General features: G+C 57.8%; 1 protein-coding gene across 3 annotated transcripts in view; it reads right to left on the bottom strand.

The window, feature by feature from the left end:
- CRAMP1 (cramped chromatin regulator homolog 1) overlaps positions 1-19,309 on the bottom strand; it is a 57,138-nt gene that overhangs the window by 24,265 nt on the left and 13,564 nt on the right. For 2 of the 3 annotated variants that reach the window (XM_027043643.2, XM_053213704.1), the window contains 3 exons: positions 14,244-14,397; positions 9,587-9,670; positions 6,691-6,739 (listed from right to left, as the gene is read on the bottom strand). In XM_027043643.2, coding sequence (XP_026899444.2) covers positions 6,691-6,739; positions 9,587-9,670; positions 14,244-14,397 — 287 coding nt within the window. The other variant, XM_027043644.2, reaches the window with a different exon arrangement.

The raw sequence follows: 19,309 nt of genomic DNA, 5'->3' as shown, positions 1-19,309 counted from the left end.
TCAGCCCGTCTGCTCCCGAGTCCCACAGATCTGTAATGAAAGGACACCCACAGTTCACCGAACAAAGCCTGCATGAGAAGCAAGGATGGGAAGGCACTTAAATAAATGCCCCACGAGCTCCGGCCTTAAATAAAGCCACAGTTCTCCACGGGCACCGTACGGATCCCCCCCACCTGCTTCACCTTTACGGGCCATTTGCTCTGTTTGTGGGAACCAGGGTCTGCTGCTGGAAGAATGGACACATCAGGCAGGGGGACACAAGGGAAACCTAGAGACAGACCCACACAGCAAGGCCCCTGGCTTCACACAAGGGCGCAAAAGAGCCAAGGGAGGAAGGACAGTGCTTGCAACAGATGGAGCTGGAGTAAGCGGTCACACAGCCCACAAAAACCCACCCCGGCATAAACGGCACGTCACGTATCACGGACCAAAATGTTCCACCGTAAGACTTGCATACAAAGACACGCAGCAGCGCGTGACCTTCGGGCACACGAAGTTCTCGGATGAGACCCAGAGGTCACGGCCTGCACAGAGAGATGGCGGACGGCACCCTGGCGGGACCGGGCACCTCGCCCTGCCGTGGGCACCACGAAAGCAGGACAAGCTGCGGACCAGGGGAAAACACTGCCCGCTGCCTATCTGACACGAGGCTCGTGTCTGCGAGGAGGGAAACAGAGGCAAGAAAAATGCAGTTTCAGGTAAGCCTCTTGACGGCCCACAGCCCCCTAACACCCGGAGCACGCCTGTGACCTTCCGCGAGGAACTCATGGCAGCCATCCTGCCTTAACGTTTCTGTTTGATTAAGGACTAAAAGTTACCTTAGCCTAACAGGAACTAGCCCCTCCAGGTCCTGAAAGCCTGCTTCCAAATTCCTTAGAGACTCACCCTGTCCCTAACCCCCACTAACTTAAAAGCATATACTCAGCCACTCCTCACAACCCCAGTGCGGCTTTTTCTGCCCACGGGTCTTGGCCCCCTGCTTTAATAAAATCACCTTTTTGCGCCAAAGACGTCTCGAGAATTCTTTCCTAGCTGTTTGCTCACGAACCCCATCAGATGACACCTGGAGAACTTTCTAAACTCAGTAATAAGGAAACGGACATGAGATTTGAGCAGGCCCATCACCAGAGACAGACAGAAGGACAAGCACAAGACATTCAATGCGGTCTGTCGCCAGGGAAACGCGCACCAACACCACCGGGAGATGCTGCTGCCCGTCCCCAAGGACGGCTCAGGACAGCTGCCACGCCAAGCATGCAGGGCGTGGGCAGCGCCCGGGACGGTCACTGGAGAGTGGCACGCCATCTCCCCACGGAGCGGCACATGCTCACCTGTGGACTTGCCCAGGCGACACGGAACACACACCCGCAGGCGAAGGTTTAGAGCAGCTCCTTCTGTGTAACAGTCCATGTTCCTCACCAGGGGACAGACCAGGGGACGGCGCAGCAGGGACACTGCTCTGCAGGAAAAGGCATGAACTACGGACCCACAGGGACCGATCTCAAGAGGGTACCGCTGAGTGGAAGATGCCAACCTCCGAAGGCCACACATGGCATCACCCCATTTGGATGGCGTTCCGGGAAAGGCAGGACCACAGGGGTCAGAGAGCAGCTGAGGGGCTGCCGGAGCTGGGTGTGGGAGGCGGCCACAAGGGGGTGTGGGGTGACGGAGCCGCCTGTATCTGGATCGGGGTGGTACCCAACTCTGCACACTTCTTGGAACTCAGAAGAGCAAGTGAAAGGAGCCAGTCTGAAAAGGACATCTGCTGTATGACACCAACTCAGTGACATTCTGGAAAAGGCAGCTGTGCAGACAGTAAAGGTGGGAGGTCACCAGGGGCAGGGAGGAGGGAAACGACCGGGGAGCATGGGGGACTCCCGGGACAGTGACGCTACTCTGCAGGATCCCGGAACGGCGAAGCAAGACACTGCACGCTTCACTGTTGTTTACGGGCCATCGTGAGACACGGGCACACATATACTGAAGACGTCAGCTCAAAACCCACTTACTGACAGCGACACGCGGCACGCGGCACGGACCACAGACGAGTCCACAGTCCAGCAGGGGAAAAAGACACATTAAAACACAACAGGACAAGTAACACACGCCCCCACACGCGTGCACACTCTGGATGCACTCCTGCACTGGTAAATCCAGGTGAAGGGTAAGGAGCTGTCTGCCATACCTCTGTTCCAACCTTTCCGATGTTTAAACTTTTTCACGATAAACTGCCTGGAAGGCCAACAGAGTGACCGTCTTGCTTCTTAGACACAGGCGAGTTTGGTGTGCGACACTCGTCTGTCCAAGCAAACAAAGCAGCTGGCAGCACCTGGCGTCGATGTACTTCTCCGCCTGGGATCTGCCGGGGGGCGGGGGGGCAGGGAGGGGAGCCCGGGGAACCCTGACGGACCGGTAAAGGGCCTGACAGGTGAACACCCGCAGCGCTGGATGGAGTGCCGTGCTGACAGTCACACGTGAAAGACGCGTCACATCCAGACCTCACGGAGTCCCAGGGCTAGGGAGGGGCGGCCCAGTTCGCAGCTGAGGGACGAGCAAGAGCCCGTCACCGAGGGCACGGAGGGAGCGTCCCAGATGGGGCAGCAGGAGGAAACGGCAGTCAGAAACCCGGATCCCAGTGAGGCGTGCAGCCTGCCACCCACAGCTGCGTTCCGGCGACTCTCCCGAGCACCGCCCCACCCCCAGCCACAGCCGCGGTGATGGGGCCAGGAGGAAGAAGGAAGAAGGAAGCAGGAGCCAGGGTACCACGCCCTGTGCTGAACCTGCCGCAGCCCAGGGCCTCACGAGCTCTGTGCCAGAGCTGGCTCCTACCCGTCCCGGAGGGAGACCAGCACTGGGGGGTCTCCCTCACCCCACAGCCCTCCAGGGGCTCCTAGACGGTCCTACCACCAGGCAGTGACAGCACCCATGCACGACGAGGCCCAGTCAAGGCTGAAGCCACGGATGTTACGTTTTCGCTGCCAGAAATACAGACAAATACGTTTTATAAACGTAGCTCCACAGAACAAATGTGATTATAGCAATTTAAAGCTAATAAAAAAGAACACCTTTCCCCAACATGGAACTTTTCTCTCCTAAATAGACAAAGAAGCTATTGTTAAAGACTCAAATAACAAAAGACACGTGTCAAGTCAAGAACGGGGACGCCCCACTGTGTGGGTGGCCCAGCTGGTTAAGTGTCCGACTTTGCCTCAGGTCATGATCTCACAGCTCCTGACTTCAAGCCCCAGGATGGGCTCTGTACTGACAGCTCAGAGCCTGGAGCCTGTTTCGGATTCTGTGTCTCCCTCTCTCTGCGCCCCTCCTATGCTCACGCTCTCTCTCTCAAAAACAAACCCTGAGGGGCGCCTGGGTGGCTCAGTCGGTTAAGCGTCCGACTTCGGCTCAGGTCATGATCTCGCGGTCCGTGAGTTCGAGCCCCGTGTTGGGCTCTGGGCTGACAGCTCAGAGCCTGGAGCCTGTTTCAGATTCTATGTCTCCCTCTTTCTCTGACCCTCCCCTGTTCATGCTCTCTCTCTCTCTGTCTCAAAAATAAATAAATGTTAAAAAAAAAACCAAAAAAAAACCTTGAAAAAAAAAAGAACGGGGGTACAAAGAGAACCCCAGCGTGAGGTGGGAGCCCCGCATCGAGCCACCTCACCGTGGCCACGCAGCCACGCACACACCCCGCCTCACTTCCAGAAAAAGAACAGAGGCCCCTATGTCCCGCCCAGGAACTGGTCTTCTCTGTGATGCCCTCTTGCTAGCGAGAGCCAATCTGAGATGTTACAAGCGTGGCTTGCCCATTGATCTGACCGCTCTCTAGAAGTGGGGTGGGGTCAGAGGGCATACGCACCGAGCTCCCGCTGTTTGCAAACACCCACTGTGGATGGCCGAAGCTAAAGCCTCTCCACTCATGCCTACCACTGTGACTGCCTGTCTGCCTTCCTTCTTCTCCTGAGCAGAGGGCATCTAGGGAGGCGGGCGTTAAACACTGACCCCCCCTTCTGGATCTGGGTGGGGTCATCACGCACTCACAGGGCTGTGCAGGAAGGAGGCTCCGAGGGCATCCCTGCAGCGGTCCCCTGGCAGCACGGCTCAGGGAGGGAAGTTGCTGCCGGGGGACTCCGGCTGCAGCCCCACACCTGTGGATTCAGAGAGTTCACACTGGAAGGTAGACACCCTCTCACGCCCTCAACGTGACCTGCTACTGTCAGCCTTGACCTTGTTCTCGGGGTGAGGTGGTGTCCCATCTGGCTCCTTCCCACCTCCCCGCGCGCAGCCCACACCCGAGGGGGAAGGAGCCACGCTCCCCTCCCAGCAGGCGGAGGTTCTACGCAAATTACGTGGAACCTTGCATGGGAAGTTCATCCCTTGTCCCCCACAGAGTCACCCAATCACCGATGGCATCGGTCCAGACTCATGCGTGTTTAATATTTACGGGTCATAACCCAACTGTAAACATTCAAAGCAAACAGGAATCCTTGCTTGTCCAGAATAATCCTGACCATCACGTTACCTCTGGGCTTTACTGTGATGGTTCCTCACTGAGACCGAGGGCGCCCGGTGCCGTGTCTGAGGTTACCTGGACCTTCGGACCCCCAGCTCAGGGCCTGGGGCTCTCCAATCTCTGGCAGCTCCTAAAAGTGATCCTCTGGACACTTTCAAACTTATCAAAACACGCCTTCCTCACATCAGATCAACCATGAGGCATCAGGCCCGCGTGCCTTTCCAGAAGCCCAGGAGCCCACCCTCTCCCCGTGCGGGCCCTCCCAACAAGACCAAGACAGAGCCTAAGACAGAGCCAAGCGAACTGGTTTTGCCATCAAGCTGGCCACACACGCCCTGAGCAGAAAGAACCAGGAAGAGTCTCAGCCAACGACTCGGGCGTCTCAGGTACAAGGTCGAGTGAGAGCTCCCCCAAAATCGCATCCGGGGACAGCACGCCGCCGCAGGGCAGCTCTCGCCCGCTGGGCAGACGGTAGCGTCAGAAACCACCTCGACCAAGGACTTCGCCTGCCGTCCAAGGCTCCTTGGGTGCACACAAGCCGTTCAAAGAGCCTACAAACTCAGAAACTGTAGCAGGCGGCTGGCGGGGGAGGGGAGCCAAATGACCCACAAGGCCACAGCTGGTGGCCTCCAGGAGGCTCCCTCTGCCCAAAGACGAATTTTTAAGGTGACCCGCACTCCCCGGCACGGGGTGGGGGCGGCAGGTGAGTCGGGGCTAGCCGGAGCAGCGGTGATACGCAAAGCCTAGTTACCATCGGGCCTGTTCACAGAAATAAGCCCCCAGAACTGAACAGGGGCACCTGTAAGGGAAGACGCCGGGCTGGAGCCAGAGCAGAAGTCACACGGCTGGCCCCACCCGTCAGGGGCTCACACCTGAGGGATGGGCCTGCAGACCACCCGACAACACAATCAGGGAGAAAAGGGACCTGGGTGCGGGAAAGCCGTGACTGCAGAGGTGGCAGGGCCGACCAGCCCTCCACCAGCAGGGGGCTGGGGACGGCAGGTGAGTCCAGCTGAGACGAGGAGCAGGGATCTGGGGAGAGTACACGAGCTCGGGGCGGGGTGACAGACACGGCAGCCGGTGACGGGGGCCGGGCCGAGGGAGACACGCACGCACACAGAAGCTGCAGACCGCCGAACGGGGGCGGTCAGGGCACCGGCTGGAGCAGCTATGAGAGGCCGAGGGGCCACACTGCCTCCACCTGATGGGAAGAGAGCAAGCGGTGGCCAGGGGAGACCTGAGAGTGTGGGGTTGGGGCCTTTCCCAGAAAGAACTCCCAGAGACTTCCAGCTGGGGCCCAGGAGACGTCTAGGACATGACGGGATTTATAAATCGAGGCACAGAATTGGGGACAAGTTAGATTTGGAATCCCTCACCCACAAACGGGGACAGAAGCCCCGGGGAGCACTAAGACGGCCCACGGAGAGCACGCAGGGGCACAGAGCTCAGTACGCCCTTGGGATGGTCCCAGGAGGGGCGAAGGAGGAGAGAAGACTGGGCAGTTACAGGGCTGGAGCCTCGAGTCAGACACTTGGCTGGGGGCCGGGATCACCTAGCAAGGCTGACAGTGCAGGAGGGCTCCAAGGCCAACACCAGAGTCGGGGCCAGGGGTCAAAGCACACGGTGCCACTGGGACGACGGGAGATGGGGCACGTGGCAGGGGCCACGTGCCACCTCCGTGGCAGGAACGGCTTCTGCAGTTGGGCTAAGCAAACAGGAGAACCCCAAGCTCCCGGACGCCGTTGAGGGTGAGGGCAGAACGCAGCAGCATCAGACCTGGCTTCGCCTCGTGGGGCACAGAGCCCCAGCAGGTGCGGGAAGGGGCAGCACAGGAAAGGGACCGGGAGGGCGACAGAAAAGTGGGACAGGGCTTGCTCTGGTGAGAGGAGAAGGCACTCCCCAACATGAGGTGGGGAAGGGAACGTGAGGCGGGGAGGGCCGCGTGGACGCTGCCACCCCCGTGGGGGACCCGAGGGAAGAACGAGACAGGGAGCAGCCCAGGCCAAGTCTCCCTGCTCTCCCGGGGCTCTGAGAGGCTATCAGCTTGAACCCTGGGGAGGTCAGCACCTCAGGGACCTCGGCGAGCAAAGGGAAGAAAACCCCACGCATCTTCAGCTCTGCATCTCAGGGAAGGGCGCACGCGTCCACACAACAGCAACGCTCCCCGAGACGGACCTACTCACCCCGCCTGGATGAGCTCGTTCAGCTTCGTGGCATTCTTGTCATCCATACCTAAATGCAAAATAAATAAACGTGAACGTGGAGTAGTTCGGAGCAAACTGGGTAAATGGTCCCAGGTTGTTATCTTCAAGTAGAAAGCAAACACCCCAGTTCCTTTACAGAACATTCAGGGATTTCCGAAACACAACCCCTCCGGCAGCCTCGGCTCCTCCGGCAAAGACGGTGCTGAAGGTGCCGTCGGCACCTGCACGGCCCTCCTTCCCTCGGGACTTTCTCGGGGGAAGCAAGCGCTGCCTGCCTCCTGCCCAGACCCCCGGCACGCTGCGCCTCTCCTCATCCCTAGCCTCCGAGCTCACAGACTCGCTTCTCAGGGCACCCGGCAGGCACACTTCTCCCCCTGGGCATGTGCCATCCTTGGGCCCGGTATCGTCGGTCGTGGATGCCTAGGTGCCCGGGGTGGACGAATGACAAACCGAGACCCTGTGCGTTCACTAGAGCAGACGCCACGTTCCTCTGCCCTCCCAGGGTTACTGCTGTCCTCAACGGAAGACACAGGGACAGAGAGCACGCGGAGGTGGTGGGGGTTTGAGGGTCACTGCAAAATTCTTTGGACCCTTCTGTACGTTTTGGGGAAACGAAATTAACAGGCCATAAACACACAACCAGGCAGAAAAGCGAGACAAGAACAAAATCCTTAGAGCGGCCAGAGAAATGTGGCGCATCCCCTCCAGAGGCGCGAGGACACAACGGTCAGCGGCCTCTCACCAGAAACAGCGCAGGCCAGAGACGGGGGAATAACAGCTTCAAAGTGAAGACAGGGAAAACTATCAAACCAGAGCTCCACATCCGGCAAAAACACCTTTCGAGAACGAACACAACCTAAGGGCTCCTGGGTGGCTCAGTCGGTTAAGCGTCCGTCTCCCGATTTCGGCTCAGGTCATGATCTCACGGTTCGTGGGCTCGAGCCCCACGCTGGGCTGTGAGCTGACAGTGTGGAGCCTGCTTGGGATTCTCTCTTGCTCTCTCCCTCGCTCTCACTCTCAAAAATAAATGTTAAAAAAAGGTTAAGAAAAGGAAAAAGAAAACAACATAAAGCTTTACAGATGACTCACCACTGAAAGAATTCACAGCCACACACGACAACCGCGTGGCGAGAAAGACCAGCGCGAGCCCCGCAGACCGAAGGGAAATGGCGCAGAGGGAGCAGCTGCTGGGAAAGAGGTGCGGCAGGGGGAGGCAGGTCCGCAGCCAAGCAGCCGCCCTGCAAAGAAAAGCTGCCCAGACACACGGGTGTCTCCCGGGCCCCCCAACACCAGCCCCTGTCACAGAAAGCCCCCGTGTGAGACTCAGTCCTGGGGGTAAGAAAACCTGTCACTTAATGGCCAAGGAGCCTACGGTCACTCGTTTTCATCCAACTGCAGCGTCCTGAGCCCCAGGGACAACGCCCAGGACAGGAGCTACCACGATGCTAGACACGAGCAGTGCGTGTCCGAATCCCAGGAACACAGCAGAGACACCACATCCGCTGCTTCAGGATTCGTGAGTCTGGAGAGCTCAGGGAGAAACAGGCGTGTCCACCGCTGGCATGCCCTGAGCACGCTTCGTGCACAGCCCGGAAGCGGCTCCCAACGAGCAGTCAAGAGAGGCTGTGGCCTGGGGGTGCCCTGCACGAGGCAGTACCTCGAAGCCTGCCCTTCCCTGCAGACTCACAAAACGACACAACGGTGTCCCCGCAAATGGACCCATCGGGGGAGTGTTGTGGGGGGTGGGGCGCTCAGGCAGGGCCTCATGGGGTGCGTGTGCGAGAGAACGTGCAAGTGTGATGTGCAACTGGGCTGGGAGGAACTGACGAGGCACCACCGGCAGGACGGGGTCAGCTGAGCTGCAGGGCGGCAGGAAGAGGGGCTGAGGTCCAAGTGCAGGGGATCCTGCGATAGCCAGGGAGGGTGACGGTAAGCCGCCTAAAGTTAGGGAGCAAGGCGCTGACAGATGAAGGCCAGCATCACGCAAAGTCAGACTGGCTGAGACATGGGCACGACAGGGACAAAGAAGGGGCCCCACACACCACCCACCAGAGGACACAGGCGGGGAGCCAGGCTGGCCTATGCGGAGCAATCCATAAACGCCCGTCCCCCCCTCCTCTGCTGCTTCCACGCCCCTGCCCCGCTGCCCCCTCTGAGCGGCCCCCTCGCACAGTCTCATGGGGCCTCGGGAGCGGCCCTGTGGGTGAGCGCTCTTCCCCCGTGCGACGGTGGCCAGGGGCACCTGCAGAGACCAGCGCGCCCCTCTCCTCGGAGGTCACACGGGGAGGCAAGGTCGGCCACGAGCTGCTCGGTGCCCCAGGAAGGCCAGAGAAGCCGATGTCTATCGGAAATCTGGGTGCAAGGAGATGAGCACCGAGACACCCGCGGAGGGACCTGGACCCTCCCAAGTACCAGTGTCTCGGGAGACCAAACGTGAGGCTGTTCTCGTCTACGGGCCCAAGGGGTGCCACAGGCTCGAGTGGGACCACGTCCCCAACTGGCGCCCGGACAGGTGCGTTGGGTTTTCCGGAAAAACTGAACGCGGACGGGTACTAGGGAAGACGGCAGCACGTCGAGTGGTGACAGGAAGGCGGGCACGCATGACAACGTGCCTGGGTCTAGGACACCTGAGCGAGAGGGCGCGCACGTGTGGGGAGGGGTGCACGGACGTGGCCAATGTCAACGACATGCCAGCCAGAGGGAAAGTGAGGGTCTGTGGGGCCGTGGTGCTCGCCAGCGCACCACACGTAAGACGTTTTCAAGAGTCAAATCGGGGAAAGAAGAGCCGTGGCAGTAAAGACCCAACGGCGACGGTCCGACAGGCCCCGTGAGGAGCAGCCACACGTGCGGGGACCCCCTGGAGCCCCATACTCACAGCCCCCAACCTTCTTCCGCAGCTCGCCATAGCAGATCAGACCATACAGCTCCTGGGACGACTTCTTCAGTCCACGGGAGAATACTGAAAGACGAAGGACGGATAGCGTTAGGGGGGAAGACACACACGCCGGGGTCGGCCAGCTCGTGGCAGGGAGGGGTGTGCGGGACGTCGACTCTGGGGACACGGAGTGGAGAGCCCACGGGAACACAGGGCCGCTTTTCAAATCTGCAACGTGAGAAGTTAAACAAGAAACCTGCGGAGGGGCTAGAAGATGAGTGATGTCCAGGCAGCGCAATGGCCCCCAGGAGGAGAAACCGGGAGGGGGGGTGTGGCCAGCTTCAGGGAGGCGGGGGGGAGGGGGGCAGGCGTGACCACTCAATCTGTCACACATCTCTCTGCACACACACAGAATCCGTCCGAGCTCTGTGTGAGGCCGGCAGTCCCAGGACCAGGGAGGTGGGGTGTCGGACCATCTCTGACCGCTGACCAGCCCGCCCCGGGCCCCGGGCCACACGGAAGAGGAGCCACAGCCCCTACGATTACAAGTATTGATACCCAACTCCTGAGCAACAGACCCCCTTCATGGGGAAGCGATGCATCCGGGTCAGACGCCACACATCCCTGCCCGCACCCTAGGTCCTGGCCTCTGGTGTGAGCAGAAGGCTTCCAAAAGCTCCTGAAATGACTGAAGACAAACTCGGGACAGAACGTGTCCCTTTCACACACCTCTCTTTCCTGCTGAGTTGTTGCCTGGAGCCGTCCTGGACCCAGACAGCATGCAGGGACGGCAACGCAGAAGGAGGGCAGGCCCTAGGTCCCTGGCACCCGCCTGGACCACCTATGCGCTGAGGTCTGAGACGCGAGAGAACCCTTCCATACTACCCAAGTTCCACGGCAGCTGCAAGCGAACTTGGATACAACTTATCGGCCCAGCCCCAGCAGTCTGGTGGCTCTTATGTCGCCTCACAGAGCCGTGACCGGTGCACCTGAGCCTCCACTGTCCTCACGACCGCTCTCTCCGGCATCTCCTCGGAGACCCCTTTCCAAAGTCGCAACGTTCACCCACGTGTGATTAAACCACCAGGCAAGGAAAACTACGATATATTAGCAACTAGAAAATAAGACCTCGAATAAACGATCTAAAACAAAAGCTCCGAACCTCGCACAGGCTGCGAGGAGCCGGGGACTGCTAACACCACCGGTCAACTGCTCCTCAAGGTTCTCCTGACAAAGACGCAAGGTCTCATTGGATTCCCACAGGAGATCGCTACTAAGGATGCTTTAGGGTCCGCTGGGCAGAGGACGAACAAGCCCGGGTCGTACCGACAACAGAACAGTGACAGCCATACAAGGGAACGAGGCTCTAACGCCCGCAGTGACGTGAATGCACAAAGAAGACGTGATGCTCGGTGTGAGAGGTCACACGCAGAAGGCCACACGCTGTTTGGTACCGTCTGTGTGAAGCGTCCAGAGCAGTGAATCTACGGCTGCAGCGGCTGAGGACGGGTGGGCGGCTGGGCAGCGCCGAGCCCTGAACTAATGCCCGTGCGCCACGAAGGGGCGGCCGGCTGCCACCAACGTGCTCGCTGGGATCGGCCAGAAACCCAGGCGGAGCCGCCAGCTCAACAGAAAGAAGGCTCTTCTCGTGGGCCACTATTCTGAGACGCCAAGAAGCACACAGGTTAGGTAAAGGCCAGCGGGGATGTGGGCCACACCGTACAGAAGGGAGCCCTGGGTCTGAGCCCGCAGGGCCTGCTGTGGAACCGACATGAGGTGCAGGGGTGGGACCCGAGAGCGGTGGCTCGTCCACCCCTCGGCCCAGTCAGGGAAAGAACCGAAGAGGAGTTGCACCTGCCGGGACCAGGGGGGTTCAGGAGGCCATCCAGGAGGAGGAGGCGACAAAACCACAGAAAATCGACCCTAAGTGCCTCTCAAATCCAACCAAGAAAAAACCCCTGTGCGTGGTACTGCATCTGCCCTGGGGACCCGAGTGTCCCCAAAACAGTGGCCACCCTGCCCACAGTGTGGTCGGCATGAAAGACAGTGTGCCCGCCGGCAGCCCCGGAGTCACCTCCTCCCTCTCACCCCGCAGCTTTCTCACATGAAGAGAGCTTTCCGGGACCAGCCCCTGGGGCAGAGCCCCCTCTCGTGGATGACTGAAAGCCGCTAGAGAACAGGATGTGCAACAAAAAAAAGTATAAAAAAAAAAAACACAAAGAGCCAAAGAACTACGACTGTGCCTGCGGCCGCTGGCACAAAAACATCTGTGAAGATGATGGATGTTGTCGAGTCTCGGACTCGACAGGACCTGGACCGGTGGTGATGTTTTCCAATCAATTAGAGATCCAAGCAGCGCTCTCAGGTAGGGGTGAGCACAGCCAGCAAACACACGGACGCCGTGGGGACAACCTGGTCAACGATGACACATGGCTGACTGGCCACCACGCACCCAGGCCAGCAGACGATCTTCCGTGACTGGTCACGTGGACACCGAAAGCAAATGAACAAAACAGTATCGGCAAGAGGGCTGCCGACTCTGACCGGGGGTGGTCCCCATCCACGGAAGGGGCAGGCCGCTAGGAGGTGCTGGACCCACCCATCGCTCTGTGATCTGCTCCGCCCCGAGGCGCCAGCGGAAGGCGCTCCAGCAGTGAGAAATGATGGCGCTTGCTGGCCAGACAGCAGCTCAGCATGGCCAACCCCTGGGCACAATCGTGCACTGCACACGGGGCCTTGGTGGGAAGGCAGACGTGCCGCGAGGGGGACAAGACACTCAAGATGAGACGCAGCTCGTTTCGCCTGTCGTGTGAATTTACCCGAAGAAAGGATTTCTGGAGGAGACTGCCGTGTGGACAGGGACGCCGCATTACTTAAAAACACGAGAAGTGAGGTGCCGGTCTGAAAGGAAACATTTGCGGTAACGCCGACTCAAGGAAACAAGGCTGAACAGAAAGCACACGGAGAAATCCCACAGTGGTGGGAGAAGGTGGCCTGCAAGCCGACGCACAAAGGAGGGAGGGTGAGCCACTGTGCTGAGAACACGGCGGGGGCGTCTGGGGAGAGGGCGCTGGCTTGGCCGTGGGGCTCGGCTCCCCCGCTTACCGTCAGGAAAGGATCTCCGTGTCCGAACCCGGGTTTTCTCGTGTGCCCTCGGGGTGGCGTGCTCAGCGAGCACAGAGCGGGCCAGCCAGCAGACCACAGGGGGCAGGGAAGGATCCGGGCCCGGCAGACGCGGCCCCGCTGTGGATCTGGCGACGTGAGGGGCAGACTAGGAAGGGCAGGACCAGACGGGGAGAAGAGCGATGCTCTAGAACAGGACCAAAGGGGACCAGGCGGTGGGGACAGACCCCAGAAGCTCTGAGGTATGACCAGCAGGACTCTGACTGGCGGGTTACAGATGTCCACAAAGATTCAAAGGGAAGAAACGGCAAGGGACGGTGTCAGGTGATAACCGTGACCATCTAGAGCTTAGGCGCCCCTTCCCCAAGGGCTCCCAGACAGGCCAGTGGCAGCGAGAAAGGATTCCTCTAGGATAGTGGTCGCCAAATGCAGGCCAAATGCAGCCCACGGCCTCTTTTTGTGAAGGAAGTATTTGGGGAACACGGCAATACACACGTGCGTACATCTGGTCTACAAATGAGCTAAGGCGGCAGAACGTGGCAGTTTTGTTAAAGACGGTAAACCCCGAAGCCCCAAATATTTACCATCCGGCCCTTGACCCAAAGGCACACCCCTTGAATCGTGCTCTCTGGGCCTTTCTAAGGTCAGAGGAGGAACCCCAGGTGCCAGGGGGAGCCAGGGAAGAGGGGCTGATGGGTCACCCTGGGTGGTGCTGGCTCCCGCGTGACTAAAATACACCCCAATGTGCCGAGGGAACGGCCCACAGGCGGGGCCCAGGCGGCAACACGGGAGTCCCCAAGGGCTGACACAAAGGGCTCACGGCAAAGGCTCAAAGTGGGGATGACCACCACCATCTCGGTCGTCCCACGTGAGGATTCGTACTGTTTACACAGAAGGGTCAGAAATGAACGGAGTCGATAGAAGCAAACGTCTGGAAGGACGGAGCTACAAGAGCGGTTGTGGAAGTGAAGACCAGTGTCGAGAAGGGTGGAATCAATGATCAAGTGCTGGCGTGACCCGTGGGGACAGAGGGGCTGCTCCGAGAGGGACGTCAGACCTGCACTGGAGAATGACCCGGGTGGGTGAACTGAAGACATGGCTACCCAAGCCTGGCCTCAAACCCAGACGTGAGCCTCAGGAGAGCTAGCCCTCCACCCCGGCCCTGCCCAACCCCCACCCCAAGGAGCCACCATCGGGGAGAGAAGGGTGGGCGTTGGCTGTGTGTGCGCATGGTGGGGGGGTCCGATTCTGGCCTGCTGCACCTGTGGCCGCCTGTCCTCATCCACTGTGGTGACCTCCCCTCCCAGTGGGGGACGCAGGCCCAGAGCACGAGGAATGCATTCAGCTAAACGGCCGGCGGTCACCAGAGGTACCAGCAGCCGGAGCACCGCGAGGCACGGGAGCCCTGGCAGCAGGGCCGGGTGAGAACCATGCCGCGGTGTGTCTGATGGGTTTGCCGGAAACCAGCTCTGACCGGGAGCCGGCCGCGCCTCCCACCTGCCACCTCCCGCGAGCCAAGCCTCGGCACACTCACCGTTATCGAAGTCAATGTACTTGGTGATCTTGTGCCACGTGCGGTAGTAGAAGTGGCGGACCTGCTCTTTGTTCTTCACCATGCTCGCGGGCTTCCCTTTCTTCTTGTACTTGAGGGCGATGTTGTTCTGGATGGCTTCAAAGTCTTTCCCGTGCTAGAAAATTAAGCGCACGTTAAAAGCACAGAGCTTACAACAAGGCAGGCTTCCGTACCGCACAGACGCTTCCCAGGAAAGGAGAAAGCCGAACGGACCGTGCAGTGGTCAAGCACGTGTCCTTCACGGCATCAGCTTCAGCCTCTCCTCTCCAGAACCTCAGGGGTTTTTTTGTTTTGTTTTTCTGAAACCCCAAAGACGTGCGTGAAGACTGAGGTCTTAAGTGGAATAATGGATAAGGCAGCAATAGAAACTCAGGGATAAAACCGTCATAGCACGGGAGACCAAAGAGTAGGACCCCAGAGCAGGAGGACACAATGCTCATGGCTCAGATGAAAAGGTTAATGCCCAGAGTCCCCTAGAGACCATGAAAGAAGACAGCACCATGAAGACAATTGTGCGAACACAGAACAGAAAGACGAAGGAGCTCAGAGTGTTGTATACCTGACCTCTTAAAACAATACAACCATCCAGAAACATCCTCACTGCTCTGGTCAAACAAAATGCATCCTATACTCAAATACGGGCCGCAAATATAAACACTTAGAGAACCACAGAATATGCTCTGAATACATCTATGGGCCATCCTTCCTTCAACATCTTCATGCAAAAGCTGAGAATTTCTGAGAATTTCAGACTGGAACTGATGCTCCAGAGAACACCGTCACCACCAGCACTGTTCCAGAGCTGCAGATGCCACCGAAGCTGAGGCAGTGAGGAGTCCTGGGGAGGGCCCAGAGATGACAGCATGCCAGCAGCACTGTGCACCCCCAGCACCCATATCTTGGTTTCTAAATCCCACTTCCCGAGAGGAACCAGGGCCTCTTGGAGAGATGGGAGCAGGGAAAGTACCAGTGAGGCTGGAATATCTTGCTGTGCACAGATGCAAGTGTCGACGGCATCACAGGAGCTTGGGGGAAGAACACAGGAGGCAACCTGAAGAGGCTCCCAGTGGACAAATCTGCCACAATCTGGGCAACAAAACCATCAGTGGTGTGAATAGACTGTGACCCAAAGACTAGCCTACTTATCCCTGAATCCACATATAAAGGAATTACTGAATTCACACCTAAACAGAGGAGACGAAAGAGCTTTTTCTTGAATAAGATTTCCAACTAATAAGTGTAGGAATAATGAAGTCAGAAAATCGTGATGGAAAAACGCTGTAACAATGGTTATTTCAGATAAGAAGTGGCAATAGTGGCTAAAGTTAGTGGGGAAAAAATGAAAAATGGGGTATTTATTTACGTAGCCTCAAAGTAAAAAAAAAAAAAAAAAAAAAAAAAGACTAGGCAGCACAGAACCTGACAGGTGCCACCTGAATGCAGTCACCAGGGGTCACACCACGAGGACGGGACAGAACACCTCACACATTCCGGACAGGATGCACCCAGGACAGCCCACACTCCCGTGGCTTCCTTGACAAAAGTGCAAAGTGTGTTTAATCATAAGGAAAGCTCAGAGAAGCCCAGAGCTAGGGGCATTCCACAACCTAACAGACCATAAGTCTTCAAAGGGTCCAGGTCTTGAGAGCCGGAAGGAGGTCCCCAATGGAGTGCTCAGGAGTCATGTCCACTAAATGCAAAGTGAGACCCTGATCCAGAACGGACATCAGTGGGAACACTAGCTAAACCTAGTAACACCTGCGGGTCAGTAAATGCTACGGTCCCACGTCGAATCTCATCATGCTGGCCCCACTGAGGTTACGTGCACATCGGGAAAGGTATATGGAATTCTCTGTCCTCTTTCTGCAAGTTCTTCCTCCAAGTCTGAAATTCAAAGTTAAAGGGTGCTTGGGTGGCTCAGTCTGGTTAAGCGTCTGATCTCGCAGTCCATGAGTTCAAGCCCTGCGTCAGGCTCTGTGCTGACAGCTCAGAGCCTGGAGCCTGCTTCGAATTCTGTGTCTCTCTCTCTCTGCACCTCCCCCACTCGCACTCTGTCTCTCTCAGATATAAACGTGGAAAAAAAAATTTTTTGTAATGTAAAGTTAAGAGGCATCGGGGTAGCTTAGCTGGTTAAGAATCTTACTCGTGATTTTGGCTCAGGTCATGATCTCACAGTTCGTGGGATGGGGCCCCGTGTTGGGCTCTGTGCTGACATCATGGAGCCTGCTTGGGATTCTCTCTCTCCCTCTGCCCTCTGCCCATTCCCTGCTTGCTTTCCTCTCTCACTCTAAGTAATAAGCATTTTTTTTTTAATGAAAAATGAAAGTTTGAAAAAGAACTCGTTCATTGTTTAAAAAAACAGCTTGGGCACCTGTGTGGCTAAGTTAGTTCAGTGACCCACTTTGGCTCAGGTCATGATCTCACAGTTTGAGTTCGAGCCCTGCGTCAGGCTCTGTACTGACAGCTCAGAGCCTGGAGCCGTCTTTGGATTCTGTGTCTCCCTCTCTCTGCCCCTCCCCTGCTCATGCTCTGTCTCTCTCTCTCTCTCTCTCAAAACTAAACATTGAAAAATTTGAAAACACACACACACACAACGGCAGGTAAAACACGAAAAGGCGTCTTTGATGCCCTCCTCTGGGCGCCCGGCTCTCTGCAGCACCCCCCCCCCCCAAAGCCCTTGATCAGAACCACAATGGAACGCGTGCAGACGGCCTCTCCATCTCTCGGCTTCGTTGCACGGCGGGAACCAAACCCACGAGGCACACGCTCTCAGTGGGCTGGAACCAGATTCTGGGTTTGGTGATTCCCCATCCCGTGTTCTAAGACGACGCTGCCTTCCGAGTTCCTGGGGTGCCTGTCAGCATGGACTTGCAACTTTTCAAGCTCCTGTTACACTCCCTAATCAGATCGGCCCTTCGGGGCGGCTTTTTCGCACCCTGGCACCGCTCCCGCGCTCTGTCCCGCAGGGGCCTGTACCCACAAGCTACCCGGGGAGAAACTAAGCACGGGAGCCTGGCCACTGAGGCGGAAGTCACAAACGTGAAAAGGGAAAACGGGAAGTCGGCAACAGGCTTTGTGAAGAACCAACCAACACCGAGCGGGTAATGACGTCAAGGATGACAACAGTGACGTCAGCTCCCTGACAGGGGCCACGGCCCACACCCATTGCCACAGGAAGAGTCTGGGACAGGCCTGGCCCGTCTGTGTCCCTCCCGGAACCGTCCCAAGTTTAGTGGGCGGCGAGGGTGGCACTCCTGCCTCTGGGAAGTGTCTGAAACAGGAGACAGCACAGAAATGTCACCCCCCACACATACAGGGTGACAGAGGCTCCGTGCCATCATCACTAGAGTCCTGCACGGGTCAGGCTTGAGACTGCCCCTCCCCATTCCTCTCGGTCATGACAGCTGCTCAGTCCCTTGTGCCTCTCTGTGCCGAGCTGGGTCTGTGTCGCTGGAAGCACAGCTGAGTCCCACGTGTGCGTGGAAAAGGCAGGAATGACTGACACACACCGCAGGGGCCCCCGCGCCCCTCAGTCCAAGCCGTTCTGTCATCCCCCCAACCCCAGCTCGTCAGCCCTGCATCAAGGCCTCACCAGGGTCCTGCCGAGCCCACGTCAGACACGTAGCTCAGTGGTAAAGCACACACTCGTCCTCTCTCTCTCATGCACAAACGCACACGATACGTGGGACACCCAGTCTCAGCTGTGGAAAGCATGAAGTGACCAGAAGTGTCAACTATTATGGTTAATCCAAGATTTCAGGAGATCTCAAACACCTCGCTGGCGGAAAACGTACAACCAGAAAGCTGGCCCAGCGACAAGGGACTGAGCTAATTTACCCAAAGACAGGTGGGGCGGGTCACTGCCAGGGAACCCTCCCCGCACTTTTTAACAGACGAGCATATCTTCCGCCCTCGTTCTGCACCCTGGCAGCCAGACCCCCACAGAGCTGCACCCCCTGCCACCCCCCGGGAAGGAGGGGCCACACCAAAGCAGCTAAGGTTTCAGGTGAGGGTCAGCTACACATTCAAGGCCAGTCCTCGGCCCTCCGCTCTTCTACACCTAACACACAACTTCAGGGAGGCCTAGTCTGGGCACGTGAGTATACAAAACCGGCCCGTGCCGTGCTCTGAAACCGTCACGGGGAGGGAAAGAACACACTTGACCTGTGTGAGGGACTCTGCACCTGGCAGAACGAGCCTCAAATACACACTCCGTGATCTCCCCGGACGACTGAGTCCCTCGGCATGGACACGGTGGTCTCCTCCAACAGGGACAGCAGAACCGAAGCACTCCCCGGAGGGAGAAGGGCAGCCAGGGGAATATTCTGCCATCGGCACGGAGTCTTCCCTCCGCGCGGCTCTAATCTCTCCAAGGACACTTGGGCGTATCAGCTCCAAAGCCCCTTTCTGCCATGAGCCCTGTTTGCCAGGCTTGGGAAGACTTTTCCATCACTCCCATTACTTCGCTATTAAAGGAATCAGGCTCCGGGCACGTGGGTGGCTCAGGGGGTTAAGCCTCCGACTTCAGCTCAGGTCATGATCTCAAGGTTCGGGGCTTTGAGCTCTGCGTTGGGCTCTGTCTGACAGCTCAGAGTCTGGAGCCTGCTTCAGATTCTGTGTCTCTCTCTCTCTCTCTGCCCCTCCCCTGCTCACACTCTGTCTCTCTCTCTCTCTCTCTCTCAAAAATAAACAAACACGGAAAAAGTTAAAAAAAAAAATAAAACAAAGGCATCAGGCTCGCTGACTGAGCAACCCACTCGTGACACCGCACCCCAACGAGGCAACCTACAATACCGCACGTACACGGACGTTCACTCCAGCGCTACTCATCACAGAATCCGGAAGGAACCACCCCAATCAACAACACGAGGACGGTCAAACAGAGCAAGGGTTGGATGGAGGGTAAGCACTGAAGTGCTGCAAGCCACTAGTGTCTGCTGTCACTGCTCGATTTGGTCACTGTAGTCAAAAGCGGCCAGAAACCACGTACAAGTGAATGGGTGTGGCTGCGTCGCAGTCAAACTTCC

Source organism: Acinonyx jubatus, chromosome E3 (assembly GCF_027475565.1).
Source record: "Acinonyx jubatus isolate Ajub_Pintada_27869175 chromosome E3, VMU_Ajub_asm_v1.0, whole genome shotgun sequence".
Taxonomy (NCBI): domain Eukaryota; kingdom Metazoa; phylum Chordata; class Mammalia; order Carnivora; family Felidae; genus Acinonyx; species Acinonyx jubatus.
This window is presented reverse-complemented; position numbering and strand designations above follow the sequence as displayed.